Here is a 15,671-nt window from a genome sequence, read left to right on the forward strand (position 1 = left end):
TCACCGAAGCCTTACCTACCCTTACGATTGACAGATATAGCTTCCCTGAAGCTATCCCCGACTACGAATACTGTTACCAGTTCCGCAGCCTCAACTTCTGCAAACTACCCCAACGACTAGCTGGCCGTAACAATAAGGGGCTAGCCTCTAGGTTTGTTTAATATAGAGGTGCCGTTAATTAACTATCTTAATGTTACGAGCAGGACAAGGCAACCAACTGTGGCACAAAGCAAAAGCTTCGATAATGATGACTCCGGCATCATTGTCCCTTGTTCTGCATTATATAGCTACGCGCCCACAGTGACAAGTTGCGGCGGGCGTAACACTTAAGTTAAAGAGAAAAAAAAAGAAATTATAAGAATAGTTATGTATAACTATGGGTAGTTTCAATTAATTAAACTTTGTTGATGTTGATCAAGATTGACATACGTGGAGTGGTTGCTGTCGATCGATCCGCTCGCTTGTCCGATCCGCTCGCTTATCATGCACGTTAGCTATAATATAATATACCCGGACTAGGCGGTATAATACAGTAGAATAGTGGTTCCGGCAAAGCCGGACATCTCGACCGGCTCCGGCCTACAGCACAACCAAATATAATAATCCAATGTAATGATCGGTTATTATAGGTCGCGGTCGGACAGCTTCCCAGCAGAGGGGTGTGCGTGCGGCTCCGGCAAGGCCGGAGATCTCAACCGGGCTCCAGCCCGTGACAGATGCAATCACCAACGGACCCCACCCTCATGGGCGGCGTTGGTAAGCTGCACATGTCGATTGAGGGATCTTATCACGACATGTCGGACCATGGCCGACATGAGCTGATGTTGTAGCCGATATCGCCAACGGAGACTCGGGAGGCAGTTCAATCTCCGACGAGAGAATTCAGATGGAACGCTGCCGACGTGGAATTATGCTTCGGAACCACTTAGCATTGCATGTTAACGAATACCGCTCTCAACTTCTCTTTCGTAAGAGTTTCAAACCACCGCATAGCCACCTAGAATCTCTACAATGCCTAAGAAAGTGAGAAGGGTGGCTGTTATTGGGGCCGGTCCGGCTGGGGCCATCGCAACGGACGCTCTGGTCTTCGAACGGCGCGACTTGGCTGGAGGAACTTGGTGAGCAAAGCCTCAATCTTCATGTCAATTGAGGATTTAACCATGATCTGACCTCCGAGTCTGCAGGGTCTTTACTCCAGAACTGCCGCCCAGAATCCCGTCCTTGCGCGCCTTAGTCGAACAACGTGCAAATGCCCCGATCGAGATTCCTAAAAGCTTTCCTACAGAAACTCCGAGATCTGAGAAGAATAACTCTCACCAATTGCGATACTCAGACACTAGTATTCATGAGACGCTGCACAGCAATATCACACCCGAAGTCATGGCGTTTACTCAAGAGCCAATACCCCAGATCCTATCCGATCGGAACTTGGCGCAATATGGCCCAGGCGCCCCATTCAGACACCGAGAACTTATTAGAGAATGGGTGGAGGGAATATTCACTCGAGGAGGCCACGATAAGTTGGTCGAATTCAGCACGACGATTGAGCTTGCTGAGAAGATAGGGGACGAGTGGTTTCTTACGCTGCGAAAGGTGGTGCCGGGGAAGTCAAGGATTACTGGTGGCAAGAAAGCTTGGATGCGGTGATTGCGGCATCGGGTCATTTCTACTTGCCTTACATCCCCGATATCCCTGGGCTTGTCGAATTCGACGAGAAATTCCCCGGCAGAATCAAGCACAGCAAGCATTTCAGTGACTCTGAAGAGTTTCGGGACAAGGTATGCCAGCGGCGCTCAAATTGGCATTTTGAGGTCGGAGCTAACTTGCTACAAAAAGTCATTGTTATTGGGGGCTTTGTATCTGCGTTTGATGCGCTGCACGACATTCAACTGGTCTCTCAAAGGCCAGTGATTGCATCTCTCAGAGAACCACTGGCCGCATTCGGGTGGGCGCCTTTCACCCACCCCGATATTGGCATCAAGCCACAGATCATCAACTTCTGTCCCAAAAGTGGACGTATCACGTTCAGTGATGGAAGTACCGTTGATGGTGTCGATGCCGTCGTCTTTGCGACGGGTTATGACTTTAGCTTCCCATTTTTGCCTGGGCAGAAGGTGGAGAACAGGCGAGTTCCTGGACTTTACCAGCATATCTTCAACATCGATGACCCAACCCTTGCATTCGTTGGAATGGTAAGCTTTCACCACCTTGTGCCTGGGGGACTGGAGACTGACTCACGCGTAGGTAACTGGCGGCTTTACTTTTCGCGTCTTTGAGTGGCAGGCCGTCGCAGCGGCACGAGTCTTTGCGGGACACGGGAAGTTGCCCCCTCGCCTTGAGCAGGAAAAGTGGGAGAAGGACAGGTTGGTGTACAAAGGCGACGGCGTTCCCTTCTTCACTCTTGTACCCGACTTTGAGCAATACTTCGATGCATTGCGGACAATCGCCGGTGAGCCTGTGCAGGGGACTGACTACAGGCAGAATTTTGCCAAAGTTCGACCCAAAGTGGCTCGAAGCGTTCTCGGAGGTTCTCGACGCCAGAATTAAGTGGTGGAAGGAGACTAAGAAGGCTGAAGATCAATTGAAGCTTGCGTTCAAGTCGAAGCTGTAGAACGAAGATAGATGGTATTATGTACTATTCAAGTGGTTTCAATCTTATCGCGGTTTAAAGCCACCCATGCTTCTGCCAGAAACGCGTGCAAGCCCGTAGATAAAAGCTTCCGCAAGCGATGCCAGGAGCGGTGTTTCAGATGCCCCCTGAGACAAGCTCTCACTCTGTCTTCCGAGGTGTTAATCTCACATTAAGAGGACCCTTCTTCCACAAGCCAAATAGCTGTTGATCGGTCCAGTTCTTGCTGTCGTCCGCGATTTGCATGTCGAAGTTCCAAATGACTCTTGCAAGGATGACTCGCATCTCAGACATGGCCAGGCTGTGAGAATCAAGTCAGTAAATGTATCATGTCTCAAAAATTCTTTGGTTTCACGTACTTCCGGCCGATGCAGTTTCGAGGACCAAAAGAGAATGGCTGAAGTGCCGCTTTATCATCATTCTCGAAGCGCGAATCTCCAAGCCACCTCTCAGGTATGAAAGAGTTGGGCTCGACGAAATACTTCTCGTTGTGATACATGGGCCACTGGGAGACCATCACTCTCGTCTGTTTGGACTTGATTAGCAACACAATATCTTCAGACTCGGAAGAAACTTACACCGGCAGGCACGAATCTCTCGCAGATGTAGTCACCACCCGGCTTCACAACTCGAGTGAGGCCCATGGGTACGACTGGGTAGACGCGCATACTCTCGTCGAGGACTGCGAGCATATAACGGAGTTTTTGAACGCTGAGAACGTCGATTTCTTGCTCCGAGCTGAATGAAGTGCGGACTTCTTGTGCCAATTTGGCCATGGCTTCGGGGTGCATGGTGAGGAAATAAGTTACTCCCGAAAGCACTGATGCCGTCGTCTCTGAGCCGGCGATGATCAAGGTATCTGCAGTTTGCTCAATTTCCGGTTTTGACATGGCCTAAACAGCAATTCTGTCAGATTCGCTACCGAGACGTATGGACCAGGAAACATCAAATGGTATGGGCCAGACTTACCAAGGGGCCTTCCTTCATCATCATAGACTGAACAAAGTCGGGCCTCGATTCCCCTAGTGCCATGCGACGTTGAACCTTTTCCTGGCTCATATCGTTGTGGAACTTTGTCTTATTCTTCAATTCTTTCGGAATCAACCACTTGGCAAATGGACGCGTGATCCAGTACCTCTGGAACTGATTCCGCCATACACCAGCATGGATGTTGTCGAAAATGATTGACACCCATGGGTGATAGTCCGAATTCTCGAGACAACCAAATGGCTCACCGAAAGCCAGATCTCCAATGATGTCAAAGGTTGTCCAGTTGTACCACGAAACCATGTTCAGCGCCTTTCCTCCGTCCTCGCAGTTCTCATGAAGTCGCCGGATCAACAAGTCGATTTGTGTTTGGATGAGAGGTTGCTGATCAACCATGGCCTGGGCGGAGAATCCGTGGGCCAGAACGCGGCGAATACGTGCATGATCCTCGCGGCCAGAGTTAATGATGCTATGCGGCTTGTATCTGGCGTTGACGGGGTCTTTGTAGTTCTCCATGCCACCGCCGCCCTTGCTGTGGCCCATCAAGTCCTTGAAAGCGCGCGGATCGGCCCAGTCGATCGTGTCTGGGCCGAGCCTGACGACTGGTCCATATTTGTTGTGAAGCTCTGCCAGTCTCTTGTGAGCCTTACCACTGGTGATCATTCGGCTAAGCGGGATCCGAGTAGCGGCATGGAGCTTCGGGCCAGGGTAGTCTTTGAGCGGATGGAAGTAAATATTGTAGACCACCCTTGAGATCAGACGGAAAACTCCCTGTATCACCGTTCAGCATGTGACTTTCCAACATCAATGTAACAACTCCGCAACGACTTACCAAGGCAACCAGGACAATTGGCAAAGCGACCGCGAGCCGCACATTGCCTAAAGTTGAGATATCGTGTGGAATAATCATGTTGAATGCTGTAGCGTTGTTGGCAAATTACCCGATGGTTGGCTAGTTGGTTCTGACAGGAAGTGAACTCTTTCTGCCCAGTACTTTCCCATGATATCAGCGGGATGGTGAGCAGCTTATATCTGCCCGAATGCAGACGAAAACTTATTTCCGGGCGCATGCTCGCCGAAGACGCAAAAGACACGTTTACGACCGGAGCCGAGCCCGCCCCGGGGATGAACGGTGTAACCTCTAGCCAATTGAAACAGTACGGCTTCCCATCCGATGATCCCCAGTGACGTTGCACAGCGAAATGTCGAGGCGGGGGAGTCGTGTTTGTTGGGGGCTTGAGCGTAGAGCGGCATTTGGGATGGTGGGACGCCGCGTTTCATGGCCACACACATCTGACGGCGCTGACCATGAGGGCGCGGATTTCGGGCTTCTGGAGGCTCCCGGATTATGGTCCGATGTATGTCTCGCCTTACTTGTTCTACGAGAGGACGCTGTTGAGTGTAGCATTGGTACGAGCGAGGGTGCGAACGCGAATGCCGGAATACGATGGGTGAAAGTGGTAAGAACTGTTTTGGGACGGGTTTGCATTGATGTTGGCGCGAGTCGTTTAGATGACAGCTCCTTGCCCGCCAGACGCACATGGAGCTCGATGATCTTCAGGGTCGCGTACGAATACTCGCGCCCCCGGACGAGCGTTGCCGGCGTTGCCGGCGTAGCGCGGAGTGCATATGCAAGGGCACGGCGCGGGGTTGGGAGAGATGGCAGAGTCTCCGCCGGCAGGAATTGGAGATATCTTCGGTCCCGAATATCCCCCTCCGTGGTACCGATGCCCGGATTGCTGCAGAGCCACGGTTTGTGGCAACGTTGCTGACGAGTGACAAGATCGGCAAGGTTGTGCCACAGTAACAGAGTTGTGTTCAGCTGAGGCGACGTATAGGCTGATGCGCTATAATTCGCGGCATCGGCGCCGAACGGCTGACACGTCGACATTCCGAAGAACGTTTACATGCTCGCATTGTGACTCCTCTTGGAGCACAGCTGATGCCTTTGGCCTTGAGAGACAACCATACTCTGTAGACCACCGAACTTTGCTGGTTCTAAGGGTGAAATGCCCGCTGAAAAGCTCCACATGGTTTGCCTCTATGTCAGGTTCCCAGAGCTTATGAGTAACCGTATTCTCTCCCTCCGCATTGGGCTGTGCGTGCAATTACCTTTCACCTAGAGACAGACTCAAGGTTCATCGGGGAGGTTCCTTCGGAAACTGCGGGTTATCAGAAGCCCCCCGAACCCTTTAACGGACTTTGAACTACACAAGGTTAGTCATGGTCGGGAAATACATCCTTCAATTCTCAACTAAGGCCACCTGAGAATCTATGCTACATCTTCCCACATCACTTGCCCAGTTTCAACTTTCAGTCTCCGTCTCACTGAGGCGAAATGGGCGCTTTGGCCAGTTGAACCCCAGCAGGGAATGCTGCTGACTACACAGCATCAACAGACCCATGAGCTCTTCCCAACACACTTAACAGCTTGGCGACACGTGATGAGACACTTCCAGATTCATCGCAATCTCAGGGGGTTCGCAATCCTAGGATACGAGGTCTCGAAAAGGAGTAGCCTCAGCAATATTCCACTGCTTCACCTTTTCATGCTCGGTCACTTGAGTTCAGAGTCCCAAGCCTCAAACTGCCGAAGAGTGAGAGACCTTTGAGGAACACTACGTCCCCGCCGCAATCACGCCTGGAGGATCTGATTGACCGGGAACGCCGGTCGAAGAGTCATGGAGACAGCTTTCAAGCGCAAACCCCTGCCAGGCCCTCCGCCGGGTCCTCCGCCGCCTCCGGATTTTGACCCTTTTCCCCAACGTCAGTGCCCTCTCCGCGCCGCCCGATCGACGCCGAATATTCGGCAGTCTGTAGCAACATCAATCTACGATCCTCCGCCTGCATATGAGGAGTTCCCTGGAGTCGATGCTAACGGTCGTCTGGCTTTCGCCGCTCCTACCCCAGACTTCGGACCCGGCAGGATTCCATCACCAGGTCCGGCAACCCCGGGATCATACTTTTCTCCCACAATTCCTCCCGTCGCTGCTCGTAAGGAGTATACACCTTATCGACCATCACCGTCACCTTCACTTGTCGCAGATGAAACAGCTTCGCCCACACCGACCCTTCAAGGGCCATCCTTTCCTGGCCCCTCAACAGCCCAGACGTTCCCGGTGGCAGGTTATCGTCCTTCTCCATCGCCAACACCATCTAGCCCTGGATCTTTCTTCCCTGGCCCTCCCACAACAGCAGAAACATTCTCATTAGCACATCGACCCCCTTTGTCTCCCAATTGCCCCCCATCAGAAACCACGTCAACAAACACTCAATCAACAGAAAAGACCTTCTGGCAAACAGCTCTAGATGAGACAAAGTACTTTGCAGGTGGGCTAATAAGCCATCCATTCGAGTACACCAAACACTACTCCATCCTCCGCCATTCAGGCGCCCTTGTATGGTACCGCGGCCCGTCGACCTCTGTCACTGTCACAATCTTCTCCGACGCTCCTCTGCCACCCACGCGGACAATATGGCTCCAACAAAAGGGCTTCTCAGGGAACATGGGCATGAACTTGAAGTACCTTATCGGCGCAAACACATCATGGCTCGATGTAACACCTTCCACGCAAGGAACGCCAGCAGCCATGGCCGAAGGTGACGAAAGAGGTTGCCAGCGCGATTTGAAGAAGTTTCTCAAGAAAGCGCCCAAGAATCTGGCAAAGCATGTGCCGAGGGAGACACACGTCGTGCGCATCCCTGCCGCTGCCGATGACGGGTACTTCCGGCTCGTGCTATGCGCTGGAGGCGGCGGTGACGGGAGCAAGAGGAAGGTCCTTTGCCCTAGTCCCGTCTTCCGCGTCGCGAGTACGTCAACGGATATGAGTGTTACCCGTGGCGCAAGCTTTGCCAGTATGCCACTGGAACTTGGGATCAAGGCGGGCTCTGTCGTTGCGACGACTGTTGTCAATAAGTACATCGGACCAGCTGCCGCCGTAGTGCAGTCTAGAACGAAGAAAATCTCGCAAGGAAAGTTTGTCACGAAGCATGCTGCTCACATTGTATATGCCAAGTCGGGCATAGAAAAGTCCGGTATCAAGACGCATGTCACGGCATACGAGGAGCAGTATGCCAGCACGAGAGGTGGGGGATACGATGCCTGGCAATCTGGTGAAGGTGGATTCCAAGAGGCGCCTCCCGAAGTCATCGGTGCCGACTCCGGTCCTACCGACCCATTTCCAATCAAGTTCGACGGCGGAGTTGTTCGCGGTACGGGAAGAGGAGGCATGGAACTTGGTATCCCGACAGCGAATCTTGAGGGCGTAATCGAAGACGTGAGAATGCGAATGCGCGGCGTCTACTTTGGCTGGGCAAGAGTCGTTCCCCGCTCTGGATTGGAAGCGATATCGACAGACTGGCACGAGAGCATCATCACCGTCGGCCCTGCTCCGTACGCCACACCACGGGTAGCCGCCAAGAACGTCGCCACGGTACACCTGATCCACGAGTTTGGCGGCGCTCTCTTCCTCGACACGAAGCTCAAGGTTCTCGTCATGGGCCAGTTGCGGGTGTCTGCACCTCCCGTTGCTGGTTCCGAGGCTGCGCTCGAGGCCTATGGGGCGGATATATTGCTTGCTGTGGCTAGTCTGAGTCGTGACAACTGGTTTCCTATCGAGACGCGGGAGCGGATGAGAACCATGCGGAGCGAAATGAGTCTGGCTGATCGGTACGTCGAGACGAGGGAGAGAGTTCAAAAGCAGGTAGATCGTATACCGGTTCATTTAGCTGGCGTGAGAACGGAAGGGGCTGCGTTAAGAGATCGGGCATATGGGAATGGAGGGATTTGGATCCCAAGATGATGCATGTGTTCACCTAGAGGTGATTAGGATTCTGCTTGCGCCACATGTAGTATTCACTTCGTGCCCCTATAGACCGGGCATATAGACACTTTGAAACTAGACGTTTAATATTTTCCATACCTACGACCTTTAGGTACCTTACTGAGCAGGCAGGTACTGACCGTCCTTTCCACAAGCGACGCTGCATATTCTTGTCTACATATATACACTACAAAGAAGCCCATGGAGGTCCCGGCAATTCTATTCTTGTCACCAGCCAGGAGGCGGCTCCCAAGGTCAGGGGGCCAGGTTAGACTGGCAAGGTAGTGGGAGGGTTAAAGGTCCAAGAATCAATATACACTCGACGGCAGGCTCCGACTTCGATTCCCAGCATGAGCACTAAGGGATATAGCTACACCGGTGGTGAACTATTTTTTTTGATTTTCTAGACCTCTTGATAACCATATCAGAAATTACCACTCTCGATCGGACAATCCCTACCAAATCACACTTTGAAATCCCTGGTCATTTCCTACACTATCTCTGTGACGCCAGGTCTGCATCAACCTGTCCCCGTCTCGTGGCAAAGTCTCTTCACACCTCCTTGAATTCATTTTCCAGACCCTTAGCTTGAATATCCATCACACAGGCAGGTTCTTACGGTGGTAGGACGTTGTTCTCGATGGCTTCCCAACAGTGATCGCAAAGTTCATGACTCTGAATATCATCGATCGTCTTAGCGACCTGTTTGAGAGAACTGTTAGCATCCTGATGGCTCCGCCGTGTAGGACGATAATCTTGGAGACGAGCAGTTTAGAGAATGTGACTTGCCTCATATAAGCAGCCAAGCTTGTCCTTTTTGCCAATCTGGCCTATGCCCTTTGTACCCACAACGTCAATGAGGCACTTGGCAGACGTGAAGCCGAGCTCAACTCCGCATCTCACGACGTGGCATCCGTCAATCACGAGGCCATCATCCTCTTCGAGCAACTTCTGCTCAGCTTTATCGAGCTCAACCCATATGGCTTTCCCAGCCTCGCTCGAAACATCAACAACATCGGAGAGGAAGTCCAGGAAATCGTCCCAAATTCCCGGCACTGGGGCGGGTGCTGGCCTGGGTGACCGGGAAATATAATTTGGTGCAAGGCCCGTTGAGAGTGAAAGCATGGAGAGAAAAGCGAAAAGGGAAATGAAGGCCTTCATTTTGGAGGTAGTACAACTGGTAGACTTTGCTAAGTAGTCGAATGATGTTTGGTTCTGTTGCAACTCCAGGTTCGTTTGCACGACTAATGATCTCTTTCCATGGAAGAATCCTCGCCCTTTATGTTGAAATCTGGCACCCTCTCTCCAAATTGATTGTGCATTTCTCATGCTTGAGATAACCTATTTTAAGACTCGCGAGCCTTCAAACCCTCGTGAATAACAAGCACATTTTGACTCCAACATTTTCTATCACGGGAAGCCGTTATTTTCTATTTTTGTCCGAGCCTGCTTCTGAGCTGACTCTTCGAATGCGGGCTCTCCCCTTCGCGTCGGCAGAGGTGGCTGTGCGGATCCTTCCCAAACGAGGCTGCGAACCAGATAGCTACCCACCCAAGTGCTTGCATATATTAAGCGCCAGAGTTGATGCTGTCACAACGCATACAGATTTCTGTTGGTTTCCGCTTTGGGGGTATGACAAGTATACTTGGGCGCTCTGAGTCATTGCAAGTCTTTTTCCAAAGCCTCACAGTACACATTCTTCCGTCACTCCATCAAATTACGGTGGTGCTCTGCTCTGGAGTCGCGTGGATAGCTCCGCTGATCGCTGATGCATTTGTAAGACTAACTTGTAGCGTGAATCCTTCAGATTTGGTTTCACACAAAGCCTGCGTGGAAGGCCGTGTGTTGTGTCAAGGTTGTGTGCATATGTACTTATGTGTACTTCCGTGACACTGGCTAGATGCCCATCTGCCGTGCCAGTTAGTTACAACCAAGGTGCATGTCAGGGACTTATATTCAGGTTGTGAAATCTATAATTGATTACTCTTTATTGCTCGTCCTGAGCCTTCTAGTCTCCCAGCTTTCCCCAATATGATTTGAAGATTTCTATGTATCTAACGTCCAGTCTCTTCCACAATCAGGTATTACCTCGGTGATGGAGGCAATGATATCAGCGCCTTCATGTCTGCACGCGCTGTCATACCCGAACTACAAAGAGGTATAATCAAAACCAAGAAATGGGATGCAGATCAGGCGCAAAATGAGCAGGGTGTGCGCAAGCTCTAAATGCTCACCTTGCCCTGTCTGTTCCAAGGCTCTCGGTCGCCACGAATGTTTCAAAGCCCGAGGCTCAAGCAGTCAAAAACTTGCTTCTTTGTCTCAACTTCCCGCCGTACTTGAAAAGAAGCCAGGGGATGGGTATTAGGGGAAGTGAGAGGAATGCAAACACGCTGCCAGCCCACTGTACGCCCAACTTCTCATACATCTGGAGGGTGAACAGGGGAAAGACAGCGCCCAAGATGTATCGAAGTATCCCATTTGCGGCCAGAGCTAGAGAAGAAAATTAACATTGTTTTGGACGAGACAGGAGGTTTTCCATAATGACGTAGATGAACTCACCGGATGCCGCGGCTTTCTGGCCATAAAAGTCGACCATGTAGGTGATAACCGACAACTTGAGTGAGTTAGCCAAAGTCTCCGACCGAGATCGGGAGTTTCAGAACTCACAAATAGCCAAAAAGCGCCGAGCCCGAAAGGGATAGCAGCCGCAACCAAAGCAGCCCAGTGACCTCCACGATGTGATTCCCAGGCATACCAGAACAATCCTACAGGGAGAGCGACGCTACCAACGAGCGCTGCATACAGCCGCTGCTCTGGAAATCCTTTGCCAGCCTGAACAGCGGGTATTCTGAACTTCGCATCGAGAAACGCAAAGACAAATGTAGCGAGGAAATAGCCAATGATGATGCTGAGAAAGCTCAGTCCCACTTCCCTCAGATTGAATCCATAGTACTTCTGGAGGACATAGGAGCAGCTGCCGAAATAGCTGAAGATCATGGCATAGGCGAAAGCCGTGTAGATGGCTAGCGACGAAACAGTAACCTCAGTGAGCAGCATCTTCGTAGGTCTCATTACCGCGGTCTGCACAATGCTGCCAAGTCGCGCGAGAGTGATGGGTTCTTCTCCCGACTCTTTGCGCAGAATCCAGGCTTTCGATGTCTCCTTCATCAGCATGGCGCCAACCCAGATCGGCGCGCCAACCATGAGGAGAACATATTGTGTCCATCTCCAGTCGTTATCTCTGTCGTGTAGGATGTAAGCACCAGCCAAGGGCCCCAACGTCGGTCCCAGAAACGGGCCAAGGATATACAACAGTGATGCGCCAGCCCCCTTGCCGAGTTCCCAAACGTCGGTAATGGTTCCGGCACCGACAGCGATACCGGCTGAGCCCAGTGTTCCGGCTATGAAGCGACAGGCAAGGAGACCAGAGAATGTATTTACCGCCGACGCACCCCCGAGGAACGCGAGGAGAAATATGCAGGACCCAGCGTAAATCCACTTACGGCCAATGACTTCGGAAAACGGTGCTATGAACAGCGGACCGATGGCGAGACCGAGTGTGTAGAGCGTCAACGGGAGTATAGACTTCGTGCGTGAGACAGAGAACTCTTGCATTATTAGACTTGTCGCGGGGACTGTTATTGAGGTTGCGAATGTGCTGTAGGATTTCTCATGTTAGATCTAAGAACAACGAATATGGGAGTTGGAGTCGAACCGACATCTCAAATGCTAAGAAGCACGGAATCGCCGTGTGAAAGAGCCTTGACAGAAAGCTCCAGTTCTTGGGGTTTCTTGATTTGCGAGGGTCGTCCCATGAAAGCCGTTGTTGGCCGCGATGTTCGAAGGAAGTGCTGTCCTCGCCGGCCTTTTTTCAACATTTTCTTCAGGGCGGTCTATCACCGGAGGTTTGATGGAAGATGCTTGGCTTGTTGTGCTCATTTCGCAGCAGCGATGGTGTCCTGTATAGACTTCTGCGGGTGCTTGAGATGAGGGGATGCTTGGCCTATCTACAACCCAGTGCCACAGCCCTGGGACAGGTAAATCTATATACCAGGCAGAATCTGGATAAGATCTGTCGAGAGGATTGGGATATCGGCGTCTAGCGGTTCTGAATTCCGTGTCATTGATTACCTTTTCGGAATTCAGGTGGCAGGTTTACTTGACCAGCTGTTCATGCTGAAGACTCCAAAGTTAAAAGAGCGGACGACCGGCTCTTGTCCCTGATTCATATCTCTTCAGTGTAAGCGCTACATGAAGATTGGTTGCCATGCCCCTCGGCCTATGGGTATTGTGGTTGTTGAGGGATTACTGATCTCTTGTGACAAGGAATATACCGGTGGGATGAAGCAATGAGATGAACCTGCATTGAAGTTGAGTTAAGTTGAGATGTTGTGGCCCGAACATTGGCTTTGAAAGTTGAAGGTCATGATACATAACAATTAATTGTGAGAACTACAACTTTTCTCTTTTTAATCTCTCAAGATCCTTTTCCAGACTGCTGGACTCCCTGTAACCCGAGAACAGCCTCGTGTGTATCTGAGATTGTGAATTGGCATACTGTTACTGATTAGTGAACAGGTCCGCGGCTGGCGCAACCGCGCTAGTGTCCCACGAATTTGCCAATCTGAAATCTGAAATCTGAAAGCACTGGGAAGACTGGATTATGCCTTCGGTGTCCCAGGGTCCTATGACCCTATAGTTACACAGACGAAGGAAGTAGCAGCTAGGATCTTCCAGGCCTGGCTCAAGACTGTGCCAGGTCAGCATACAGTCGTATACTCAGACGGCTCCAAAGCTCCTGACGGGGCTACAGGGTTCGGCTTTGTTATCTACCGCAACAATAAACGTATAGCCCAGGGCTGCGGCCGTCTCGGCTTAGCAGAAGTGTTTGATGGTGAGGCGGAGGGGGCGAGGGCTGGGCTCCGACGGGCCCTTCAGACCTCCCAAGGCCAGCCTATACACATCTGCATCGACAATACCAGCGTTATTCAGGGGATTCGCGGTAAGGTCCCAGACTCCTCACAAGCGGCCTTCCTTGAGATCCAGGAGGTAACTAGGATACACGATATACAAACCCATTGGTCTCCTGGGCACCAAGGTATTAAAGGAAACGAAGAAGCAGACAGCCTAGCTAAGGAGGGAACAACTCTACCAGTCCTTAGGGGCCAACTAGCTACTCTATCAGGTATCAAGTGGCTTGCTAAAGAGCGGCCAAGACGCCAATATAGACGATGGTGGAAACAAGAGGCAACTCCCCGCTATACCCAACTAGGGCTCAAGGCTACCCTTGCTTGCCCTCCTGAACTTGGCCTCCCTAGGGCTGCCCTTCATCACCTCCTCGCGGCACGGTCAGGCCACGGGGACTTTAAACAATATCACCAACGCTTTAACCACACAGAAGCACTACTCACCTGCTCCTGTGGGTGGGTTAAGGAGGCAGACCATCTAGTCTACTGCCGAAAGACCCTACTGAGGAGGCAACAGTGGCCCACCCTCTACCCCTACAGCCGCCAGGAGCCCGTAGGACCTATAGGGTCCCTCGATCGCTACTTCAAGGGGCTAATCACTGACTCTGAAGGCTTCCAGGCCTTCCTCTGCGTGACAGACTTCTTCCAGAAGATCTGCCCGCGGTACTAGGAGATAGGTCATAACCTATCCTCCAAACGACAAACTACCTCTATTAAGAAACCAGATGGTTATAACGGAACTAGGGCACCAGTGGGAACTAGGGATGGATAGAACACATAGTAGCTCACGAGCAAGATTTGGAGGACGTCAAGATACGGCGTGTACTATATAGTATATAGCTAGAGCCTGCGACCCTTCACGCCACATACCCTCCGGGAGGTCTGCCGCAAGGGCGGCTGCGCCCTTGCCGCCATGGCGTTAAATATAAAACAAACAAAAACATCACAGACTTTACTATTATTTTACTACATATCCATATCTTTCACTTCAAACTGACTATGTCGACTGTTGCCACTGCCTCTACTACGAACGCGTATGCGTTGATGGGTGCCCCGCGCCTATGCGTCTCTACGTAAATCGCGAACGCCCTCCTCGTCGCCATCCCTCCAGCCCCTACTACGGACGACTTACCTCAGATTGTCGTAGGCCCCAAGCGGTATGTGCTTGAGACGTAGTTATCGAGACTGGCTGAAGAGGGGGGTAGTGATGCTTCAGAATAACTTCGGGCTACTGGGATCATCGTGAGCCTCATATATGGCGTAGTTTTGTATGGTGATTGAATTATTATACTTGGAAGTAAGCCAATTAATCATACCCTCGTGAAAAAAAGTCATCAGCAGCAAGTTTGGGGGTTAAATTTGCTTTGATTGCACTTGCGGTAGCGCTGCACTGTACCCCGTACAGTGTACGTGTGCCTGGAATTGCATACTCTACTGACAGCCAAGTCTCATCAAGATGTGTACGATTGTTGTTGCGCTTGAAATTGCCTCTTTGATGTGGATTTAGCATCGCGCGGAACACTGCACATAGATTTGCTCACTGATTCGCTTTCACCTCAGCTGGAATCAACATAGGTAAGCTATTTGCCCTCTTTTCTGGACTGCTTATGTGACCACAGCGCCTCAATGGCTGACGCCGAGGCAGACTCAGTAGCTCTGTGATACTGCAGCCTGCTGGTTTGGCACGTTCGTCTCAAGCAGCCACCGCAGCGAATAATAATGAAGGCAGAACTTACCTGGTAAACTTGCGTGTACTGCTCTCATCCTGCATGTCTCACCATTCCCACATTCACCAACCCGAGTCTGAAGGCGGGTGCGATGACAGAACAAGACGTGAAGGCGCTGCACATACATGCGTTGCAGCACTGCTTCGCCTCTAACAATGCACGACAGCTAGAAGTGGTACACCAATAAGACGACCAACATGGCGACACATTCAGCGACAGCAGAACAAGACGCAATCATAGCCGTGATAAACCAGACACCCTATTGCGCTGTGTACACAAACACTGGAGTCTTGTCGTTGGCCATGTTTACAGTACTGTAATGTGAGTGTATGGTTTTCTATCCGTGCGGCAAAGTACAACTGGCTCGACTTCGGCGACGCTCGCGTGGCTGTGCCTCCGCCATTTATCTGCCACTCTAGGCATTTTGCGACCAGCTCAGCGGTCTGCCTGTAATCAATGCAAGCTCCGCTCAGATGTGCGCTGGCATACTGCCATCAATCTGCCTGTGGTGGTGCGAAGATGCCCTGCACCTGGCCTA

The 15,671-nt window shown here is 51.4% G+C and overlaps 6 protein-coding genes across 6 annotated transcripts; 2 read left to right on the forward strand and 4 right to left on the reverse strand.

Moving 5' to 3' along the window:
- Positions 1-1,011: 1,011 nt before the first annotated feature.
- BDP81DRAFT_457102 (uncharacterized protein) lies at positions 1,012-2,611 on the forward strand (the record flags this gene model as incomplete). The annotated part of the gene is made up of 6 exons (XM_060593245.1): positions 1,012-1,118; positions 1,185-1,520; positions 1,565-1,778; positions 1,812-2,192; positions 2,245-2,457; positions 2,495-2,611. 6 exons carry the CDS (start codon positions 1,012-1,014, stop codon positions 2,609-2,611), a joined length of 1,368 nt encoding a protein of 455 aa, XP_060450134.1.
- Positions 2,599-4,939, reverse strand: BDP81DRAFT_402302 (cytochrome P450). Its single transcript, XM_060588839.1, has 5 exons — positions 4,449-4,939; positions 3,599-4,387; positions 3,208-3,522; positions 2,989-3,155; positions 2,599-2,930 (listed from the first exon to the last, which is right to left on the reverse strand). The coding sequence occupies exons 1-5, from the start codon at positions 4,524-4,526 to the stop codon at positions 2,771-2,773; spliced, it is 1,509 nt and encodes a 502-aa protein (XP_060450135.1). The 5' UTR covers positions 4,527-4,939; the 3' UTR covers positions 2,599-2,770.
- On the reverse strand, positions 4,758-5,507 carry BDP81DRAFT_445007 (uncharacterized protein; the record flags this gene model as incomplete). The annotated part of the gene is made up of 1 exon (XM_060591897.1): positions 4,758-5,507. The coding sequence occupies one exon, from the start codon at positions 5,505-5,507 to the stop codon at positions 4,758-4,760; it is 750 nt and encodes a 249-aa protein (XP_060450136.1).
- Positions 5,508-6,119: 612 nt separating this feature from the next.
- On the forward strand, positions 6,120-8,598 carry BDP81DRAFT_414969 (uncharacterized protein). Its single transcript, XM_060589410.1, has one exon. The coding sequence runs from the start codon at positions 6,298-6,300 to the stop codon at positions 8,416-8,418; it is 2,121 nt and encodes a 706-aa protein (XP_060450137.1). The 5' UTR covers positions 6,120-6,297; the 3' UTR covers positions 8,419-8,598.
- A 40-nt stretch (positions 8,599-8,638) lies between these two features.
- BDP81DRAFT_402304 (uncharacterized protein) lies at positions 8,639-9,750 on the reverse strand. The gene is made up of 2 exons (XM_060588840.1): positions 9,229-9,750; positions 8,639-9,141 (listed from the first exon to the last, which is right to left on the reverse strand). Exons 1-2 carry the CDS (start codon positions 9,598-9,600, stop codon positions 9,055-9,057), a joined length of 459 nt encoding a protein of 152 aa, XP_060450138.1. The 5' UTR covers positions 9,601-9,750; the 3' UTR covers positions 8,639-9,054.
- Positions 9,751-10,488: 738 nt separating this feature from the next.
- Positions 10,489-12,378, reverse strand: BDP81DRAFT_477826 (major facilitator superfamily transporter; the record flags this gene model as incomplete). Its single annotated transcript, XM_060594833.1, has 4 exons — positions 10,489-10,929; positions 11,169-12,097; positions 12,159-12,304; positions 12,340-12,378. The coding sequence occupies 4 exons, from the start codon at positions 12,376-12,378 to the stop codon at positions 10,730-10,732; spliced, it is 1,314 nt and encodes a 437-aa protein (XP_060450139.1). The 3' UTR covers positions 10,489-10,729.
- Positions 12,379-15,671: the final 3,293 nt, after the last annotated feature.

This window comes from Colletotrichum phormii, assembly GCF_030913505.1.
Source record: "Colletotrichum phormii strain CBS 102054 chromosome Unknown BDP81scaffold_2, whole genome shotgun sequence".
In the NCBI taxonomy this organism is placed as follows: domain Eukaryota; kingdom Fungi; phylum Ascomycota; class Sordariomycetes; order Glomerellales; family Glomerellaceae; genus Colletotrichum; species Colletotrichum phormii.

Excerpts from the sequence above, each read along its gene's own strand:
- BDP81DRAFT_402302 (XM_060588839.1), bottom strand. The coding sequence starts at position 4,526 with ATGATTATTCCACACGATATCTCAACTTTAGGCAATGTGCGGCTCGCG. Across the intron at positions 3,156-3,207 it reads AGAGATTCGTGCCTGCCGGT|ACGAGAGTGATGGTCTCCCA; the intron begins GTAAGTTTCTTC and ends AAGTCCAAACAG. Across the intron at positions 2,931-2,988 it reads CGAAACTGCATCGGCCGGAA|CCTGGCCATGTCTGAGATGC; the intron begins GTACGTGAAACC and ends TGATTCTCACAG.
- BDP81DRAFT_414969 (XM_060589410.1), top strand. The coding sequence starts at position 6,298 with ATGGAGACAGCTTTCAAGCGCAAACCCCTGCCAGGCCCTCCGCCGGGT.
- BDP81DRAFT_402304 (XM_060588840.1), bottom strand. The coding sequence starts at position 9,600 with ATGAAGGCCTTCATTTCCCTTTTCGCTTTTCTCTCCATGCTTTCACTC. Across the intron at positions 9,142-9,228 it reads AGCTTGGCTGCTTATATGAG|GTCGCTAAGACGATCGATGA; the intron begins GCAAGTCACATT and ends TCTCTCAAACAG.